The sequence below is a fragment of the Bos javanicus genome, chromosome 24 (genome assembly GCF_032452875.1).
Source record: "Bos javanicus breed banteng chromosome 24, ARS-OSU_banteng_1.0, whole genome shotgun sequence".
Classification (NCBI taxonomy): Eukaryota; Metazoa; Chordata; class Mammalia; order Artiodactyla; family Bovidae; genus Bos; species Bos javanicus.
The window spans coordinates 23,891,792-23,914,432 of NC_083891.1; the positions used below are offsets into that span (position 1 = coordinate 23,891,792).

The 22,641-nt window shown below is 37.4% G+C and overlaps 1 protein-coding gene across 1 annotated transcript in view; it reads left to right on the forward strand.

Moving 5' to 3' along the window:
• CCDC178 (coiled-coil domain containing 178) overlaps positions 1–22,641 on the forward strand; it is a 415,790-nt gene that overhangs the window by 57,952 nt on the left and 335,197 nt on the right. The window contains exons 5-7 of the mRNA XM_061399651.1: positions 9,072–9,094; positions 12,391–12,476; positions 15,780–15,980. Coding sequence (XP_061255635.1) covers positions 9,072–9,094; positions 12,391–12,476; positions 15,780–15,980 — 310 coding nt within the window. The remainder of the gene's footprint in view (positions 1–9,071; positions 9,095–12,390; positions 12,477–15,779; positions 15,981–22,641) is intronic.

Sequence of the window (22,641 nt, forward strand, 5' to 3'; positions counted from 1 at the left end):
ACGGGCTACGGTCCATGGGGTTGCAGAGAGTTGGAAACAGCTGAGCACAGACAGATAGAATATGATATGCTCTACACTTCACAAGTGTTTTAACTAACAATTATATGTTGCTAACATGATGAAAATAGATTGATAGGTGTGGATGAATAGTCAAAGGCCCCCACCTTTGGCCTCACACTGATAACTCCCGTCGATCCACAGTGGCATTAGAGTAGAAGTACTACGCGCCATAAATGCAACGTGCTTGAATCGTCCCCAGACCATCCCCCAAGCCTGGTTCGCGGAAGAATTGTCTTCGTGGAACCTGTCCCTGGTGCCAAAAAGCCTGGGGCCACTGCTGTAATGTAACTCAGAACTATTGTTGAATGGTTACTGTTCTAACTGATAGATGGAGAAATAATAATTTTAAATAGTTTATAGAGTCTTATTTATGGTCATAGGACAGAGTTGGGATTCGATCACACTCCCCTTGTTACCAAAGCCCATGTTCATTACCCATTCCTGCTTGGGATTCTGAGCGGTGAGCTAACTGTTAAAAACAATGGCTAATGGGCTAGCTAAAACAATGACCTTGTGCATGAGTGCTCAGTTGCTTCAGTTGTGTCCGACTCTCTGTGACCCTACGGACTGTAGTCCACCAGGCTCCTCTGTCCTTGGGAGTCTCCAGGCAGGAATACTGGAGTGGGCTGTCATGCCCTCTTCCAGGGGATCTTCCTGATCCAGGCTTCAAACCTAGGTCTCCTGCAGGCAGATTCTTTACTGCTGAGCCACCAGGGAAGCCCCAAAATGACCTCACATAAAGTAATTCACAAAATAAGCTAAGTATTTTACAGCTTATCTTAAGGAAAATTGAAAAAAGCAGCCTTTTTCTGTAGATATATTATGTAAATAAGCCAGCTGCCATAAGTTTCTCCATCCATTCATAGATGTGTAAATGTAATTCTGAATCTTGAAAAGAAAATTCCTCAAAGTAGAGTTACTGTGAACATTTTACCTACATTTATTTTGTATAAGTGTGAGAAAACATTGGAAAATGATGGAAATAATCACCTGGATATCTTCCCATACAAATAAGAGGTTTTGATTTGCTTTTCTTCTACGTTATACACCACACTGCCTAGACTAAAGATGATTTTATTTAATTTGAAATTATCTCTACTCAGTTGAAAGTATCTTTTTCATTTAATCAATACAAGTCATTAAGGTGCTACCATGACTTAAAAGAATGGCTCAAAGAGAAACTATTTAGAAATCATTCTTTAAATATAAAAAATTCATTGTACATAAGTAATAACTTTATCATTAATGGCAATAATAATATAGCTAATATTTATTAAGTGTTTACTGCATATCACAGGCTGTATTAAACACTTAATATACACAATTTTTGAATCCTTATGGAAATCTTGTGAGGTAGAAACTGCCAATATCCCCAATTATGGATGAGGAAAATGATTCCAAAAGTTGATTTCTCCTTTCTCCCAGAGCTAGTATCCAGACCAGGTGTGTCTCAGACCTAGGAACATCCTATTCACTACTATACTAAATAATCTCTCTGCTTAAGAGTGTATCAACTGTGAGGACGCAATAACATGAATGTTAAAAAGGCTTATAATTGGAAAACTTTGCTTTACTTATACCGTTTTGTAACTGTTTTTAATTCTGAAACCCTTGTATTTGATCATCTCATCCTCTTGATCAAATACTTTGAATTCTTTCATTCTGCTAATTCTGTTTCATTTGAAACTTCAAACCTTAGATCACTGTTTCCCATTGTATCATACCAATATTTTTACTTCCTTGCCTAATCAATTCATCTCTTAAAACACTCACTAATTGATATATTTAGTCCTTTACTTCTTTATTCTGCCTTCCTTTTAGTCTGACGAAGTGCCAGATCTGATGAGCTCTTGTTAATGGTCCCCCATCTTCACTTCTACATCCAGGCTTCTGAATAGTGATGGAGAACATTACACAATAATCCATATTTGAGATATTATGCATTCATGGTCTCCAACCTCAATGGGACCTTTAATAGTGCTCTGAAATCATTCTATTTGTCAACCTGAACCTTCTCTAGTATTCTTTGGTGGCTTCTCCAGTCCTCTCTTTTGTTTAGGTTTCCAAATCCTCCTCCTCACTACTCTTTCATCTCTTACTCCTCAAAGAAAATAGGAGACAAAATAACAGAAATGCCTCAAACCCCCTTATCTCACCTATGAACATTCTTGAATTCCACAAACACAATCTCTTTGTCCTTCTGTGGAATATTTCCCCCTTCACCACAATGGCTCCCCCTTCACCTGCATTCCATCTTCTGCCTTTGCAAGGATCTTGTTCCAGCAAGCATTTTTCTCACCATCCTATCTTCCAGATCCCCTTTTTTTCTTAACTCACTCCTATCAACATTTAAAATATTGATTTTTCTTGTTTTCAGGAAATTTTTTTTCATTGCATGCATACTCTTAAATATATCCATCCCCCTTTCAGTTTCTCTTCTCATTACACTTAACATCTGAAAAGAGTTGCCTAAATTTATTATCTCTGATTCCTCACCTCCCAAATACTCATTCATTCTTTGCAGTCTGTATTTGGCCCCCATTACTCTAATGCCAAAGACTGCTCATACTACTGAACAATTGCACTCATCTCACACGCTAGTAAAGTAATGCTCAAAATTCTCCAAGCCAGGCTTCAGCAATATGTGAACTGTGAACTTCCAGATGTTCAAACTGGTTTTAGAAAAGGCAGAGGAACCAGAGATCAAATTGCCAACATCTGCTGGATCATGGAAAAAGCAAGAGAATTCCAGAAAAACATCTATTTCTGCTTTATTGACTATGCCAAAGCTTTTGACTGTGTGGATCACAATAAACTGTGGAAAATTCTGAAAGAGATGGGAATCAGACCACCTGACCTGCCTCTTGAGAAACCTATATGCAGGTCAGGAAGCAACAGTTAGAACTGGACATGGAACAACAGACTGTTTCCAAATAGGAAAAGGAGTTCGTCAAGGCTGTATATTGTCACCCTGCTTATTTAACTTCTATGCAGAGTACATCATGAGAAACACTGGGCTGGAAGGAGCGCAAGCTGGAATCAAGATTGCTGGGAGAAATATCAGTAATCTCAGATATGCAGATGACACCACTCTTAATGGGTGGCTCAGAGGGTAAAGAGTCTGCCTACAATGCGGGAGACCTGGGTTCAATCCCTGGGTTGGGAAGATCTGCTGGAGAAGGAAATGGCACCCCACTCCAGTGTTCTTGCCTGGAAAATAGCATGGATGAAGGAGCCTGGTTTCAGTCTACAGACTACGGTCCATGGAGTCGCAAAGAGTCAGACATGACTGAGCAACTTCACTTTCATTTTATGGCAGAAAGTGAAGAGGAACTAAAAAGCCTGTTGATGAAAGTGAAAGAGGAGAGTCAAAAAGTTGGCTTAAAGCTCAACATTCAGAAAACGAAGATCGTGGTATCAGGTCCCATCACTTCATGGGAAATAGATGGGGAAACAGTGGAAACAGTGTCAGACTTTATTTTTGGGGGCTCCAAAATCACTGCAGATGGTGACTGCAGCCATGAAATTAAAAGATGCTTACTCCTTGGAAGTAAAGTTATGACCAACTTAGATAGCATATTGAAAAGCAGAGACATTACTTTGCCAACAAAGGTCCATCTAGTCAAGGCTATGGTTTTTCCAGTAGTCATGTATGGATGTGTGAAGAAAGCTGAGTGCCGAAGAATTGATGCTTTTGAACTGTGGCGTTGGAGAAGACTCTTGAGAGTCCCTTGGACTGCAAGGAGATCCAACCAGTCCATTCTAAAGGAGACCAGTCCTGGGTGTTCTTTGGAAGGACTGATGCTAAAGCTGAATCTCCAGTACTTTGGCCACCTGATGTGAAGAGTTGACTTATTGGAAAAGACTCTGATGCTGGGAGGGATTGGGGGCAGGAGGAGAAGGGGACAACAGATGATGAGATGGCTGGATGGCATCACTGACTCAACGGACATGAGTTTGAGTGAACTCCGGGAGTTGGTGATGGACAGGAAGGCCTGGCGTGCTGCAATTCATGGAGTCACAGAGAGTCGGACATGACTGAGTGAGTGAACTGAACTGAACTGAACTGATTCTAATGAAAATATCTTCAGAAAAGTAACTTGTTTTTTTCTGTTATCTGTTGCTTTATGCATGCGTGTACACACACACACATACCAGAACTTTGTGGCTAGAACAAGACATTTATAGTTTTAGCAGTTATACTTAAATCTTTGAGACATTTTACATCCAGGAGACATGTATGTACTTGAAGCCAAAGATAATGGTGGATCAAAAATTGCTACCCTGCTCCTTTCCATCTCCTTACCTTAACAGACAGTCTATTCTCTCAACCTTTAAACATAGACTTGGACTTGTGACTTGTTTTAAACAACAAATGTATCAGAAGAAGTGTCATACAGCTTCTAAGAAAAGTCTCAAGAGGCCTTGAAGCTTCTGCCTTTGCTCTCCTGGTGCCATAAGTTCACCAGGTAAAGAAGCATAATCTAGCCTCCTTGAAGATGAATGACCAAGTAGAGGGACAGGCCCAAGCTACAGCAGTCACAAAGCATCACTTGTGAGTGAGGTTGTCTTGAACAAACTATCCTAGTCAAGGGGCCAGATGACTGCATTAGTTTGAGGTCATATTAGTGACCAAAAAATCACACAGCTGAGCCCATCATACATTGGTGACTGACAAAATTATGAGCAAATAAAATGGGGATTATTTTTAGCCACTGCGTTTAAGAATGGTTATTATGCAGCAGTAACTCTGCATTGTTGAATATGACCCTAAAGTATACAGGCATATCTGCATATTATGCCACAAATTGTGAGTAAAAGTGAGTAAATTGGAAAATTTGATTCTGTATATTGTTGAAAATGAAACTTGCTCCTTCTAATTTACATGCTTCATAATATACTTTTATATTTGGTAGGTAGTTCCATCCTTTTTTTTTTTTTTCATTTTTAAATGTCTTTGACTATTCTGTTTTAAAATTTATTTGGCTGCATTGGGTCTTAGTTGCAGCACGTGAGATCTTTGTTGCCTCATGTGGGATCGTTTGTTAAGGTGCATGGACTCTCTAGTTGTGGCAAGTGGGCTCCGGTGGTTGCAGCACACAGGCTCTCTAGTCGTGGCATGCAGGCTTAGGTGCTTGGCAGCCTGTGGGATCTTAGTAACCAATCAGGAGTTGAACCTGTGTCCCCTGTATTTTAAGGCAGATTTTTAACGACTGGACAGCCAGGAAAGTCCCTAAACTCTCACATACATGGGTAATGAAACGATTACTTATTTTAGTCTGTTTTATATTTGAATAATGACACTCATGTGTGCATGCGTGCTATGGACCACAGCCTGCCCGGCTCCTCTGTCCATAGGATTCTCCAGGAAAGAATACTGGGGTGGGTGGCCATTTCCTCCTGCAGGGGAATCTTCCCGACCCAGGGATCGAACCTGCATCTCCTGCGACTCCTGTGTTGACAGGCAGTTCTTTATTGCTAACGCAGTTGGGAAGTCCAAAGAAACTCATACCAAATTTCGTTTTTCTCTTTTATAATATTGTGGAGAAAAGATATATGTGCCTTCAATTTATTATTATATTCACTTATGTTCATTCCAGTATTTCTGTTATATCTGAATAAATTCTTATTTTTCATGTTATAAACTTCTTTCAAATATTTGGATACTCTTTTTTGTCCTTGTATTTATAAATGATAAACCAGACTGATTACTGGTTGCTGGCATAAGTTTTTGTTGTTTTTTGTCGCTGTTATTATTTGTTTGATTTTTAGCAACTATCAGAGTCTGCTTACCTCAAAGGCTTTTGTCCAGCATATAAAAATTTCTACTCAGGCTCTTTGTAAATAGGAAGTAGTATGCTTAGGCAAGAAAGTTGTGGGCCTTTCCTTTTGCCTTAATAAGCTTACTTTTGGGTTCATAGCCCCTTATAATCTTTTCACTCATTTGTTCATCTGCTTTTGTTTTCCCACATGGACTTATTTGCGTCTATCTATGTAAGATTCTGCCGGTTGGGGAGGCTCTATTTTGCTTCTCTCTAGAGCAATAACTTACGTTCTTAGATATTCTCCCCAACTTGGGCATATCTCCAATGTGATCAGAGAATTTTTCTCATGGCAATGTCTAGAGGGTAACTTTTTGGCTGTGTATTCTGGATTCTTTGGATGGAAAGCAGCAGACTGCAGCGACCTATCTCATCACAGGCAGCCCCTCCATTATTTACTTTGGTTCAGTTCAGTTCAGTTCAGTTGCTCAGTTGTGTCTGACTATTCGTGACCCCATGGACTGCAGCATGCCAGGCTTCCCTGTCCATCACCAACTCCCAGAGTTTACCTAAACTCATGTCCATTGAGTTGGTGATACAGTCCAACCATCTCATCCTCTGTCGTTCCCTTCGCCTCTTGCCCTCAATGTTTCCCAGCATCAGGATCTTTTCTAATGAGTCAGTTCTTCACATCAGGTGGCCAGAGTATTAGAGTTTCAGCTTCAGCATCAGTCCTTCCAAAGAATATTCAGGACTAATTTCATATAGCACTGACTGGTTTGATCTCCTTGCAGTCCAAGGGATTCTGAGTCTTCTCCAGCACCACAGTTCAAAAGCATCGATTCTGTGGCACTCAGCTTTGTTTATAGTCTAACTCTCATATCCATACAAGACCACTGGAAAAACCATAGCTTTGACTAGACGGACCTTTCTTGGCAAAATAATGTCTCTGCTTTTTAATATGCTGTCTAGGTTGGTCATTACTTTTCTTCCAAGGAGCAAGTGTCTTTTGCTTTCATGGCTGCAGTTACCTCCTGCAGTGATTTTGGAGTCCAAATAAATAAATAAATAAATAAAGTCTGCCACTGTTTCCACTGTTTTCCCATCTATTTGCCATGAAGTGATGGGACCAGATGCCATGATCTTAGTTTTCTGAATATTGAGCTTCAAGCCAACTTTTTCACTCTCCTCTTTCACTTTCATCAAGAGGCTCTTTAGTGCTTCTTTGCATTCTGCCATAAGGGTGGTGTCATCTGCATATCTGAGGTTATTGATATTTCTCCTGGCAGTTTTGATTCCAGCTTGTGCTTCATCCAGCCCAGTGTTTCTCATGATGTACTCTGCATATAAGTTAGATAAGCAGGGTGTCAATATACAGCCTTGACGTACTCCTTTTCCTATTTGGAACGAGTCTGTTGTTCCATGTCCACTTCTAACTGTTGCTTCCTGACCTGCATACAGATTTCTCAAGAGGCAGGTCAGGTGGTCTGGTATTCCCATCTCTTGACAAATTTGTTGTGGTCCACAAAATCAAAGGCTTTGGCATATTTCAATAAAGCAGAAGTAGATAATTTTCTGGAACTCTCTTTCTTTTTCTATGATTCAACGGATGTTGGTAATTTGATTTCTGCTTCCTCTGCCTTTTCTAAATCCAGTCATGTCTGACTCTTTGTGACCCCATGGACTGTAGCCTACCAGGGTCCTCTGTCCATGGAATTCTTCAGGAAAGAATACTGGAGTGGGTTGCAATTTCCTTCTCCATGGAACCTTCCCAACCCAGGGATCGAACCCAGGTCTCCCACATTGCAGACAGACACTTTACCGTGTGAGCCACCAAGGAAGCATTTACTTTGGTTATCAGCAGCTTATTCTCACATACTGGGAATTTTTCATGAGTTCCACACAGAAACTTTTCACCTTCCCTGAAATGGTCTCCACTTGTTTCTTTTTTTAAAAATTTATTTATTTCTTTTTAATTGGAGGATAATTGCCTTATAATATTGTATTGATTTCTGCCATACACCAACATGAATCAGCCATAGGTATACATACGTCCCTTCTCTCTTGAGCCTCCCTTGCACCTCCCACTCCATCCCACCCCTCTCTGTTGTCACAGGGTGCTGGGTTTGAGCCCCTTGCTTCACAGAGCAAAGTCCCACTGACTATCTGTTTTATATATGGTAATGTTTATGTTTCAGTGTTACTCTTCCAATTCATCACTTCCTCTCCTTCCCCACTGTGTAGTCTGTTCTTTATGGCTGCATCTCCATTACTGCCCTGCAAATAGGTTCATCAGTATCATTTTTTTAGATTGCGTATATATGTATTAATATGTGATATTTATTTTTCTCTTTCTGACTTAGTTCACTCTGTATATTAGGCTCTAGGTTCATCCATCTCATTAGAACTAACTCAAATGTGTCCCTTTTAATGGCAGAATAATATTCTATTGTGTATTTGTACCACAACTCCTTTATCGATTCATCTGTTGATGGATATCTAGGTTGCTTCCATGTCCTCGCTTCCACTTGTCTCTTCTGAGTTATACTTTTCTTTGCTCCATTTTTACCATCAGTCTCATCTGATTACTCTGTTTCTGAAAATTCTCAAATATATTGTCCAGTGATCTTACTTATGTGCCTGTATATTTTTCTCCAAAATTTCGGTGTGATATGGGAATTGAGATCATGTATGTCTGATTTAAAATGTTGAATTGGATATTATCCATGAAATCCATAACACTCTGGCTATATATTCTGTGTTTTTGGTAGTTTGTACCTTTTATAGCCCAAGGTAGTGTTAGAATACATCTGTACAACATAACTCCTACCAAGGATTTTATAATCCAGCAGCGGGATAATTCTACGAAAAACTAAATATTTGTAAACTTAACATGTAATTATGTGGTTTCTACTTTATGGTAGGATATTGAAATTTAATGGATAGTATGCACTTCCGATTGTGTGGAAAGTCTGTTAGGAGAAAATGGAATTTGAACTGACTGTTAGGGTAAAGGTAAAGTTCAGAAACAGGTGAAGGGTGAGAACAGTTAGGTGAGACTGATAACAAAAGCATAAGGCTAGCTAAGATAAGGGTATGCTTGTTGTGGAAACAACAGAGTATAATTTGACAGGAACAGGAGAATGTAAAGTAGAGTGTTTACAATTTTGTCAGTGAGTTAAGGTGTTAGTTAAATCTATTATTGATTTGAGATGTTAAAAATTTGACTTTCATCTTTTATTTTGACAGTTTGAAACTTCTTTGGAAGAATGGTAAGAATATTTCACGCTTCTTTTACATTTTTATGTTCAAATTTTTATGATTAATCTGGTGTAGGTAAGTTTATTTCAAAAGAAAAAAGATATTGAGAGCAGAATTTTATATTATGTATTAATATTTATTTTTAAAAGTGTAAGAATCAGGATGTCACTGGAAATAACAGAATAGGAATCTCCAGGGCTCTGTCCTATCATAAAAGCATCTATAACTTTTGGCAAAAATTGGTCAGAGTCACCTTCTGCAAAAATCTGAAATCTAGTTCGAAACTTGCAACAATAAGGGGAAAAGTTAATGCAGAAGGAGTGGCTGTCTTGCCTGAAGGAAGGGCTGTGGCATTTGAAATGTCCCACTTGCCATCTTCCAACTCTCAGATCAGTGGTGGTCATGAAGCAATAGCCTGAACTTGTGCAGATTGCTAGTGCCAGATGGAACAATATACATCTTATTCTCAAAGAATTATAGTTCAGTGTTTTGACAAGTCTGATGACTCCCTAAAGGGACTAACACAAAGATTGACTTTGTTTTTCCTGATTTAGAGAAATTACAGAGCTGGAGCCACCTCCAGGCAGTGTTTGCTCAAAGTATTTAAGGTCATATACTTGTCACCAGTGTCTGAGATTGTGGATAATTTGGGACAGACACTGAAAATATCAGAATGCCTGGGGATGAAGAATTTGGGGAAAGAGATATTATAAATGGGGGAATATGATTTTTCAAAGTTCTCATTTATATTGGAGAATTAAAAAATGCACAAATATGAACAGTGTTGGACATATACTCAGGAAAGCCCAAGAAGACTTAATCTTTTATCTCTGGCTAGCCTTAGGATCTACACAGGCAAGAATTGAAGGTAGAGGCAGAGTTATAAACATCCTGAATAAGCATGAAAGAAGTACTCCAACTAAGAGCCAGTCCGCTAAGATTGGGAGCAAGCGTATAGTTTTCCCTTTTTCTTTTCTTTTTTTTTTCCTGACCTCAAATATTTAAGGTAACTTGGATAAAACTCAAGTTCACCAATAAGCTAAGAAACACTTTGGTGACCCCAAGTGAAAAAGAATGTGATATTAATACTACAGTAAGTGTTTGGAAGAATCACTAAACAAACAAAAGCAACCCACAACAAACATCAAAAATAAACACAATAGAGGGATGGTAATCTTATTTTCATATCACATTGAGTACTCAAAATTTCCAGGTTTTTATAAAAATTATGAGGCAGGGGAAGAATAAAAGAAAATTTACTCCCATTATTAAGGGGAAAAACAAATGAAGAAAATACTCTGAGGAAGCATGACATTGTGCTTAGTGGACGAAGACTTTAAATCAACTGTCTCAAATATCCTCAAAGGGATAAACTGTGGACAAAAATACAACAAAACCAGGAGATTAATGTCTCAACAAATATAGAATATCAATGAAGAAAAAGAAATTATAAGGAAGATCCAAATAGACATTTTGGAGCTAAAAGGTACAATAACTGAAATGAAAAACTAGAGATGTTCATCAGCTGAGGAGGAAACCTAGAAAATTCATATATATAAATAAATTAGACAGCATGCTATAAAAAACCAGAGAGACAATTTGTAATCTCTGGAAGTAATTAAAAGTACTTTGAGATGAATGAGAATCAAAACACTGTGTATCACAACTGAAGAGATGAAGTAAAAGCAGTGCCCAGAGAAAAATTCATAGCCATAAATGATTATACTAAAAGAAAGACACCTAATCCAATAACCTAACTGTATGATCTAAGATCAAGAACAAAACAAGGATAGCCATCTTGCCACTTTTATTGAACATTGGAACCCTCATACAATGCTACTGGGAATGAAGAAGTGGACCAACCACTGTGAAAATGTTTGCTGTTTCCTCAAAAAGCTAAACCTAGAATTACCATATGACCCAGCAATTCCACTCTGATACATGTACCCAAAAGATTTCAAAACCAGTGTTCACCCAAAAACTTCTGTATAAATGCTTGTTATCATCAGTATTCACAATAGCCAAAAGGTAGAAACAACCTCAAATCCTTCAATGGACTCATAGATTAATAAACAATGGTATATCTGTACAATGGAATATTATTCAATTATAAAAAGTAATGAAGTTCTGATACATGCTACAACATGGGTAAAATGAAATATTCTGCTTTGGTATTAGTTATTTTCTTGTGACTTTTATCAGAGGAAGTGTGCTTCTTTTTATACACATTGGAAAGGGCTGCACTGGTGACTCAGTGGTGAAGAATTCACCTGCCAATGCAGGAGACATGTGTTCAATCCCTGGTCCAGGAAGATCCCACATGCCCTGGAGCAACTAAAGTCTATGTGCCGCAACTACTGATCTTGTGCTCTAGAGCTAGGAAATGCAACTACTGAGCCCATGTGCAGCAATAAAGATGTAGCACAGTCAAAAATTGAGTAAATATAAAATAAATACAATTAAAACTAGTCTAGTATTCAAGAATTGGACCAGATAAATACTGATGATGAGAAATGTTTCGTTATTCAATATATGGAACTTTCACTAGCAAAGTTCTTCAGAAAAGAAAATTTGGATATTTTTCTAAAACATTATTAACTTCAAATATGAAATCATGTTTTTGCTCCTTACATTTTGCATTGTCTTCCCAGAAACTGCTAAACTGTAATTGGAGAAATAACTCTCAAATTATTTTCAGTAAGTTCTCTTTTTTTTCCTGATAGCAACTTTCTCAGAAGAGACTAATATCATTTTAAAAAAATACTGCTTTACTATCTCTCAAAAAATTTCATGTCATTTTAACAAATTCTAAATTACTGTTAATCTACCATGAAGTATAAATGTCATTACCAATTAGAATTTTGCTATTTTAATTTCTTAAGTAGTACCATTATCATGTATAGTAAGTGTCACTGTAGACATTTAAAACTCATTGTAAAAACATCACCTAAAATTTGTTTGACTAACTGTAAGTACTGCTGCTGCTGCTGCTAAGTTGCTTCAGTCGTGTCCGACTCTGTGCAACCCCATAGATGGTAGCCTACCAGGCTCCCCGGTTCCTGGGATTCTCCAGGCAAGAACACTGGAGTGGGTTGCCATTTCCTTCTCCAATGCATGAAAGTGAGACTTGAAAGTGAAGTCACTCAGTCGTGTCCAACTCTTAGCAACCCCATGGGCTGCAGCCCACCAGGCTCCTCCGTCCATGGGATTTTCCAGGCAAGAATACTGGAGTGGGGTGCCATTGCCTTCTCCAAACTGTAAGTACAGTCCTTCTTTATTAATTGATTGCTTCTTTTCTGTTATAAAGGAGCAGAACTTCTTTCACAGAAGACCTGAAAAAAGATCTGAGTGTTGTTACACTAGTGAAAGAGCCCAAACCAGAAGAATTGAGAGGTAAAACTGTAACTCACACTACATAAGCAGAATTACATTTAAAAGCTCATTAGCTTTTCATTTATGTATTTCTGATATTCACAAGAGTCATGTATGAGTTTTATAATTCTTATAAGTGTCTAGCAGAAGAAAGAGCCTTCTGTACTGTTTGATTAAATACTTGTTCAACAAATATGTATTAATTACTATAATATACTATATACTGCTCTAGGTCCTTCCCTGTCTACTTCTCAGGAATTGAATGGTAATCCAGTATTGTCCATTAGGACTTTCTGTGATAATAGAAATATGTTTTGTCTCATTGTCCAGTAGGGTAACTACTAGCCACATGTAGCTGCGAGCACTTAAAATGTGGTGACACTGAGGAATTTAAATGTTAAGTTTAACTTTAACTTGCATTTAAATGTAAATTAATCACATGTGGTTCATGGCTACCATATTGGACATTACAGCTCATATATATATATATATATATATATATATATATATATATATATATGGTTCAGTTCAGTTCAGTTGCTCAGTTGTGTCCGGCTCTTTGTGACCCCATGAACCACAGCATGCCAGACCTCCCTGTCCATCACCAACTCCCAGAGTCCACCCAAACCCATGTCCATTGAGTTGGTGATGCCATCCAACCATCTCATCCTCTGTTGTCCCCTTCTCCTCCTGCCTTCTATCTTTCCCAGCATCAGGGTCTTTTCAAATGAGTCAGCTCTTCACATCAGGTGGCCAAAGTATTGGAGATTCAGCTTCAACATCAGTCCTTCCAATGAACACCCAGGACTGATCTCCTTTAGGATAGACTGGTTGGATCTCCTTGCAGTCCAAGGGACTCTCAAGAGTCTTCTCCAACACCACAGCTCAAAAGCATCAATTCTTCGGTGCTCAGCTTTCTTTACAGTCCAACTCTCACATCCATACATGACCACTGGAAAAACCATAGCCTTGAAGATTAGCCTTCTAGCACAATTTTTAAATATAAATGTATAAAACTTTTATACTGGTATAAAAATTTGTATTAAAAATTATTTCAACATATTTGAATATATCTTTGACATTATTTTAAACACTTCTTCCTACTTATGCAACAGAACTTTGTTAAATGCCTTCCTTTAGTGAAGGATAACTAATAAACTCAGGACTCTGTAAAAGCATGAACATTTTGTATTTGCCTTTTATAATGAAAGTGAAAATCTGATTCAATTATTTCTTAAGTTTTCAGTGACAAATTCTAGGAGAAAATATCATTGTATTAATGGTCACAATAACTAATTCCAATTATGTTTATTATAAACATGTATATTTAGCTCTAAAACACAAGGCAGTATCAGGATGAGGAACATTTATTGTAATTGTTTCCACTGATAAAAATGGGATTTTCCAGGTGGCTCAATAGGTAATGAATCCACCTTCAAGGCAGGGATATGCAGGAGATGTGGGTTTGATCCCTGGGTCGGGAAGATCCGCTGGAGGAGTGCATGGCAACCCTCTCCAGTATTCTTGCCTGGAGAAACCTATGGACAGAGGAGCGTGAGTCTTTCCATAGGGTTGCAAAAAGTCGGACATGGCTGAAACGCCTGAGCACACCCACACCCTAATAAAAATGCAGGTGGTTGCTCACTTATTCAACATGAAACAAAAAAACTAATTGAGATGGTATTCTGGAAAAAAATCCAGAGAGATGTTAAATAGAATTGGAGACACCTTAAGTTATACATCTGGAGAAGGCAATGGCACCCCACTCCAGTACTCTTGCCTGGAAAATCCCGCGGACGGAGGAGCCTGGTAGGCTGCAGTCCATGGGGTTGCTAGGAGTCGGACACGACTGAGCGAATTCACTTTCACTTTTCACTTTCATGCATTGGAGAAGGAAATGGGAACCCACTCCATAGCATTTGTTTCAGACTGCTATTGTAGAATCAGTATAAAAGACATCTTGTATAATGGACACCTTTGGTAAAACACATATATATCTAATCAGAAGTGCTTCAATTTTAAGTGGCATTAACTCCATCATATCTTTCCAACTGAAGCCCTGTTATAGAAATTGAATGAACGCTGATTGGAGAACAGTGTTTAATAAGTATGTTGTAATAAAAAACAGACCGTTTATTAGAAGATAAAGTGTCTAAGATATTGTGGAATTTGAAAAATAAAGACAATAGACCAAATAAATAGAGCCCAAATAAAAGATCAGGCTGGAAAAGTTAATTTTGTGCATTACAATAGAAAAACCTGTTTCTCAGGAATTCTTTTTAGGCATATGCTGAATTTCTTTAACAAGCCCACTAGGTTAGAAATAAAAACTGTGTGAGTGGTGAGCTTGTACTAATAACCATTATGTAATACTATTTTCCAGCAAAAAGTAATGTCTTTATTGTTCAAAAGAAAGAGAAAACAAAATAAAAGAAAGTTTACTGTTAGTTGCCTTTCTTCCTGATCCAGTTTCATTGTTTGTCCTCCAGCCGCAGCTCTTTAGAGGCTTTGCCTTTTTTGACACTCTGTGTTTGTTTATATCTTTTTGTCATGTCACATTTTGGCAAAAGCCACTGTTTACAAGTATGAATCTCACCAGAATGGAAGTCATATCCATCTTTCTTACTGACCAACCTCCAGGGAGAGAGCATATTGTCTAGAATGTAACAGGCTCTCTACTCATTTCTTACATAAATAGATGAATGAATACCCGTGTTAATCATTTTGTTAACATTAAACCTTATCATTCCAGAGCTGTGAAGCAGGAGTCCCAAATGTTTCTCATAAAGGAGTTAATTTGTATTATAACTGAATAAATAGAATTTGTAAATGATGATGAATTTCTGGCAAGGCTAACTAGGGATGTTATTATCTGATAAGATAAAGAATATAAAGTGTCTTGTTCCTAAGAACCATCTGAGGATTTTCAGTATTTATCTGATGTAATCATTAGGGTTTGCTTTTCCCATAGAGTGGGAGAAAACAGAAGCATATTTTCAAAATAAAGCTCTATAATACAGCTTGTGAATGGAACATGTTTTTTTTCCACTCAAAAATATTATGTGTGAAGCTAGTGGTTGAGACTTAGTTATTCTGATTGTCATAAAATATCCATTTCAAAATCTGTCTTCAAAGGTTATAATTAATGTTATGATTGTATTATAATGAAACTTGTCTTTACAAGGCTCATTCATTTTTCTAAAATTCTCTTGGTAAATATGTAAATATTAAAACAACTGGTTCCCCAGCTCCCCCCACCCCCACTACCATCCAGCTTACAGGCTGATTTTATTAGCAAATATGAATACATATTTCCCTTTTAAGATGAAAAGTGTCCTGAATTGAAGCAAAAAATGGAAACATTGCTATCGGAGGCCATCCATCTCATTAAAAGTCTGGAGACCGATCGGGCAGAAGCTGAAGAAGCTTTACAACGACAAAAGTCAAGAAAGAAAAGGATTACCACACAAATTGATTCTTGGTCAATCTGGAAACTTCAAGAAATCCCATTAGCTGTGCAGAACGGTAATAATCAGGATTTTTCATATTGTCATTTAGTTTATTGGAGAGGCATGGATGATTAATTGACCTCTGAATTAAAAAATTACTTGTGCTTAAAGTGACCATATTATATTGCATGCAAACCAGTGTATATTTGAAACATACTATTAATGATAATGCTGTGTTTGCAGACATAAATTGGGACTTCACTGAACAAACCTGGACCAGCTGTCATTTGGTATTTGTTGGAAATTCCATTGAATTTATGGTACCCAAGGAGCATGCAAACATTTGGCACATATTTCCTGTAATGACTATAATATTTCAGTTACTAGAAATTTAAAGTGATTGCCAGTTGGTGGCATCAGCTACATATTTAAACCTAGGAAAATGAGAGACATCTAAGTGATATTTTAGGAATTATATGCATCTTCTTTTGTGACTTCAATGGTAAATTCACATTGGGAACTTCTAGCAAGCACAGAAACCTAGGATGTTTCCAAAAGTCATGTAGAGTGTACTGGGACGACCCAGAGGGATGGTACGGAGAGGAAGGAGGAGGAGGGTCAGGATGGGGAACACGTGTATATCTGTGGCAGATTCATGTTGATATACGGCAAAACCAATGCAATATTGTAAAGTTTAAAAAAAAAAGAACTAAAAAAAAAAAGAACTAAAAAAAAAAAAAACATGAAAAAAAAAAGTCATGTAGATAACACATGTTTAAAAGGGAAAACTCTATCTTTTAAATTACAGAAGGAGGGACATGTGATCAAGTGTTAAATAATCTAAAGGTTTTGGATTTTTCATTTTCAAATGTGGTATTTATCAAGCACACCAGACTACTTGATCCTTCTGAGGCTGGAAGCTTTTCTATGTTCTCATAGGGTAACAGCTTTAATTCAGGGTCCACATGCTTTATAAATGGGTGACATTAGGATTCTTATATAACCCATAATTTAAACCAAAACACCGAGAGAAAAAAAGATGATATTAGTTACTGCTGTTAGTCACATTCTTCAGGCAATAGAAGTAACATGTCTAAATCGCAGATGTGTGACAAGAAACTCTCTTTATCCAAAGGAGAGGGTAATGAGCTACTGCTCTTTTTTCTGATGACTCTCCTTGATACTGAGCTGTTTGTATTTTCTATAGAAGTCAGTTAGACTTCAACTGCTTTTGTTGCCTCTGTTAGGATTCTTGAAGTTATACTGGTTCTAGACCAGTGAATTAGATCATTACTAATTTCTTAGCTTGAGTTTGATATCTAAATCTTTATAAGTTTTAAATATGGGTTTTTATTTCTTTGAAGTCATTATTTTTCTACCCGGAGTTCAGATAATGAGTTTTCTATTCATGTGTATTTAAGTCCAAAATTGTTAACATACTTTTAATAGCTAATTTAATTTATTTACTGGTTTTGAATCTCTTTTCTCTTTCTTCCTGAGTCAGTTTTCATCATTTGAGCCTTCTAAATAATTTGTCCATGTCACTGTAATTGTCTTATTTGCTTGCCCAATCTTGTTCCTAATAACTGTTTTGATATTTATAATAGCAGTAAAGATGACATATCTTTTGTACTTGATTTTGGTAATTTGTACTTTCTCACTCTCTTTTCTTCCCATCTTGGTTTATCAAAAGGCACAACAATTTTGTTGATCTATTTAAAAAGTCAATGTTTGCTTGATTTCTCATATTTTTTTTAGCTTTGGTATAATTGATTTCTTCTCTGATTTCCTTTCTCATGCTTTCTTTGGGAGTTATTTAACGTACTATTTTTCTCTTCATAAAGTGGAAGCCTTGATTATTTGTTCAATACCTTTCTTCTTTTCTAGAGTAGACATCTAAGAACTGAAGTTACTTTTAGAACTTTATTAGTTGGATTTCATACATATTCATATGCTCTGAGCTTATTTTAATTAGGTAAAATATTTTAAAAATTATTTTTGTGATTTCTTTTTGGATCTATTATTTATTTAGACATTGCTGTTTAGTTTGAAATTATTTAGGGATTTTTTGCAATTTTTCCCCAACTTTTTTTCTTTTGATTTCTAATTTAATTTAGAAACATTTTATTCACATTAAAATTGTTTAGAATAAAAATTATTCAGCATTTTAAATATTTTGGAGAATATTCTGTGTTTGGTCAAAATTAATGTACATTCTGTTGTTTGGTGAAGTGTCTATAAATGTGTTAATTGGTTGATGGTGCTGTTTAAGGCTTCTCTCTCTGATTTCTCTGTGTAGTTGTTTATTGAGTTGTTGTGAGTTGGGTGTTGAAATCTCCAACTATGGTTTCTCTGGTGAATCTGAGAAGAAACTAATGATACCAAAACTTTTTCAATTGCCAGGTTTTGTTCATTTATTTTAATTTTTAAAAAATCTTGAGTAAAAGACCCTGATAAGTTTTAAATAAATTAAGAAATGCACTACAACCAACATTTAAGTTTGGAATGGGACTTTTTAGGCAATTAGGCATCAGTGACAGATTTAGCCATGAGGGAATCCCTGAAATCCTAATATCCTTCTGTTCCCATTTTGATCCATCTATTTGGTACAGGAGACTTGGGGATAAAGCCTGAGTCTCAACCAAATGACAAGTCCGGTTAGAAGTCATTACATGAAGCTGAGAGTCCAAAGATCTCCATTCCAGCATTAAGCATGAATCATGAGTAAATCTATTGCTGCAGTTGAATAGCAAAGAAAGTTGCTTGTTTCACTTAGTTAGTGGAGAAAAGCAGATAGTATTCCAAGAATTCTTAAAATACTGATCTAAATGGATTTGGGACTGATATTGGAGAAGGCAACGGCAACCCACTCCAGTATTCTTGTTTGGAAAATCCCATGGGCGGAGGAGCCTGGCGGGCTACAGTCCATGGGGTCGCTAGCAGTTGGGCACGACTGAGCGATTTCATTTTCACTTTTCACTTTCATGCATTGGAGAAGGAAATGGCAACCCACTCCAGTACTCTTGCCTGGAGAATCCCAGGGACAGGGGAGCCTGGTGGGCTGCCGTCTGTGAGGTCGCACAGAGTCGGACACGACTGAAGCGACTTAGCAGCAGCAGCATTCCTGCTGTCTGTGAGTCTGAAAATACACAGTGGAGAATATCATTTAAATGTTCTGTGGGCTGGTGGTAAAGCTAGGCATCTTCAGGAACAAAGACAGATGTTCTTTTTTGAAAGACTGAAAATTCGATCTAGGTATCAGGGAACTGTCTCAGAGTCTCAAGATAAGAAATAGCCCAATATCAAATATCATAAAACACAAGAATACAGATTCGGTAAGTGTAAGTTAGTAGAAACAGACAGCGTAATCTTACTCAAAAAGTTTTCAGATATTGGATTGCACATGACATTATAAAATTATTTTATTTAATGGGCTTCCCTGATGGCTCATGGTAAGAATCCTCCTGCTAATGCAGGACACCCAGACTCAATCCCTGGATTAGGAAGATCCCTTAGAGGAGGAAATGGCAACCTACTCCAGTATTCTTGCCTGGAAAAATCACATGGACAAAGGAGCCTGGCAGGCTACAGTCCATGGTGTTGCAGAGAGTTGAACATGACTTAGCAACTGAGAATATTTAATATGTTTTATGAAATAAAAAGAGAAGTCTGAAAATAAAAGCAAGGACTAAGAGACTATTTTTAAAAGAAAGAAAAATGGGAATAAAAAAGACTTACTAGAAATTAAAAATCTACTACTTGAAATTAAAGACTCAGTAACTGGTTAAATGGTCTGTTAGACTAAGGAACAGAAAAGTAATAAAAATAAATCCAGAAAAATTTACATGAAATGCATCAAAGGTACACAAGGAGAAGGAAAATATGAATTAAATACTTAAAGACATAGAGTATAACATGAAAAAGGATGATGAATATCTAACAGAAGATAATTACAGAGATAATGATGATAATACTTAATGGGATGGTGACTGACTTTTTAAAACAAAAATACTACTGTCTAATTAGGATAAAATTAAAAGTGAATGGTGTCAAACATTTCACAAATATAAGAAATTAGAAAACATTTATAACTCTATCATTAAAACTTATTAAAATTATTTTCACATAAATGAAAAAAGCTAAATTATTATTTAAAGGAAAGTCAATAGCTTTTATCATATTCGGGAAAGAAGATGATATCAAAATTATTGAAATATGTAACTAGAAAAATAAAAGCAAAATAAATACAAAGAAAAAACAGAAAGCCAATAACAAAATGGTTAAATAATGAAATATATATAATTCTGAAGAGCTAAATGTTAGATCAATAAAACAATAATCAGATCAGATCAGATCAGATCAGTCGCTCAGTCGTGTCTGACTCTTTGCGAACCAATGAATCACAGCATGCCAGGCCTCCCTGTCCATCACCAACTCCTGGAGTTCACCCAGACTCACGTCCATCAAGTCAGTGATGGCATCCAGCCATCTCATCCTCTGTCATCCCCTTCTCCTCCTGTCCCCAATCCCTCCCAGCATCAGAGTCTTTTCCAATGAGTCAACTCTTTGCATGAGGTGGCCAAAGTACTGGAGTTTCAGCTTTAGCATCATTCCTTCCAAAGAAATCCCAGGGCTGATCTCCTTCAGAATGGACTTGTTGGATCTCCTTGCAGTCCAAGGGACTCTCAAGAGTCCTCTCCAACATGACAGTTCAAAGGCATCAATTCTTCGGCACTCAGCCTTCTTCACAGTCCAACTCTCACATCCATACATGACCACAGGAAAAACCATAGCCTTGACTAGACGGACCTTTGTTGGCAAAGTTAACATGTCTGCTTTTGAATATGCTATCTAGGTTGGTCATAACTTTCCTTCCAAGGAGTAAGTGTCTTTTAATTTCATGGCTGCAGTCACCATCTGTAGTGATTTTGGAGCCCAGAAAAATAAAGTCTGACACTGTTTCCCCATCTATTTCCTATGAAGTGATGGGATCGGATGCCATGATCTTCGTTTTCTGAATGTTGAGCTTTAAGCCAACTTTTTCACTCTCCTCTTTCACTTTCATCAAGAGGCTTTTGAGTTCCTCTTCACTTTCTGCCATAAGGGTGGTGTCATCTGCATATCTGAGGTTATTGATATTTCTCCCGGCAATCTTGATTCCAGCTTGTGTTTCTTCCAGCCCAGCATTTCTCATGATGTACTCTGCATAGAAGTTAAATAAACAGGGTGACAGTATACAGCCTTGATGAACTCCTTTTCCTATTTGGAACCAGTCTGTTGTTCCATGTCCAGTTCTAACTTTTGCTTCCTGACCCGCATACAAATTTCTCAAGAGGCAGGTCAGGTGGTCTGGTATTCCCATCTCTTTCAGAATTTTCCACAGTTTATTGTGATCCACACAGTCAAAGGCTTTAGCATAGTCAATAAAGCAGAAATAGATGTTTTTCTGGAACTCTTTTGCTTTTTCCATGATCCAGAGGATGTTGGCAATTTGATCTCTGGTTCCTCTGCCTTTTCTAAAACCAGCTTGAACATCAGGAAGTTCACGGTTCACATATTGCTGAAGCCTGGCTTGGAGAATTTTGAGCATTACTTTACTAGCGTGTGAGATGAGTGCAATTGTGCGGTAGTTTGAGCATTCTTTGGCATTGCCTTTCTTTGGAATTGGAATGAAAACTGACCTTTTCCAGTCCTGTGGCCACTGCTGAGTTTTCCAAATTTGCTGGCATATTGAGTGCAGCACTTTCACAGCATCATCTTTCAGGATTTGGAATAGCTCAACTGGAATTCCGTCACTTCCACTCGCTTTGTTCATAGTGATGCTTTTTAAGGCCCACTTGACTTCACATTCCAGGATGTCTGGCTCTAGGTCAGTGATCACACCATCGTGATTATCTGGGTCATGAAGATCTTTTTGTACAGTTCTTCTGTATATTCTTGCCATCTCTTCTTAATATCTTCTGCTTCTGTTAGGTCCATACCATTTCTGTCCTTTATTGAGCCCATCTTTGCATGAAATGTTCCTTTGGTATCTCTGATTTTCTTGAAGAGATCTCTAGTCTTTCCCATTCTGTTGTTTTCCTCTATTTCTTTGCACTGATTGCTGAAGAAGGCTTTCTTATCTCTTCTTGCTATTCTTTGGTACTCTTCATTCAGATGTTTATATCTTTCCTTTTCTCCTTTGCTTTTCGCTTCTCCTCTTTTCACAGATACTTGTAAGGCCTCCCCAGACAGCCATTTTGCTTTTTTGCATTTCTTTTCCATAGGGATGGTCTTGATCCCTGTTTCCTGTACAGTGTCACGAACCTCATTCCATAGTTCATCAGGCACTCTATCTATCAGATCTAGGCCCTTAAATCTATTTCTCACTTCCACTGTATAATCATAAGGGATTTGACTTAGGTCATACCTGAATGATCTAGTGGTTTTCCCTACTTTCTTCAATTTAAGTCTGAATTTGGCAATAAGGAGTTCATGGTCTGAGCCACACAGTCAGCTCCTGGTCTTGTTTTTGCTGACTGTATAGAGCTTCTCCATCTTTGGCTGCAAAGAATATAATCAATCTGATTTCAGTGTTGACCATCTGGCGATGTCCATGTATAGAGTCTTCTCTTGTGCTGTTGGAAGAGGGTGTTTGTTATGATCAGTGCGTTTTCTTGGCAAAACTCTATTAGTCTTTGCCCTGCTTCATTCCATATTCCAAGGCCAAATTTGCCGGTTACTCCAGGTGTTTCTTG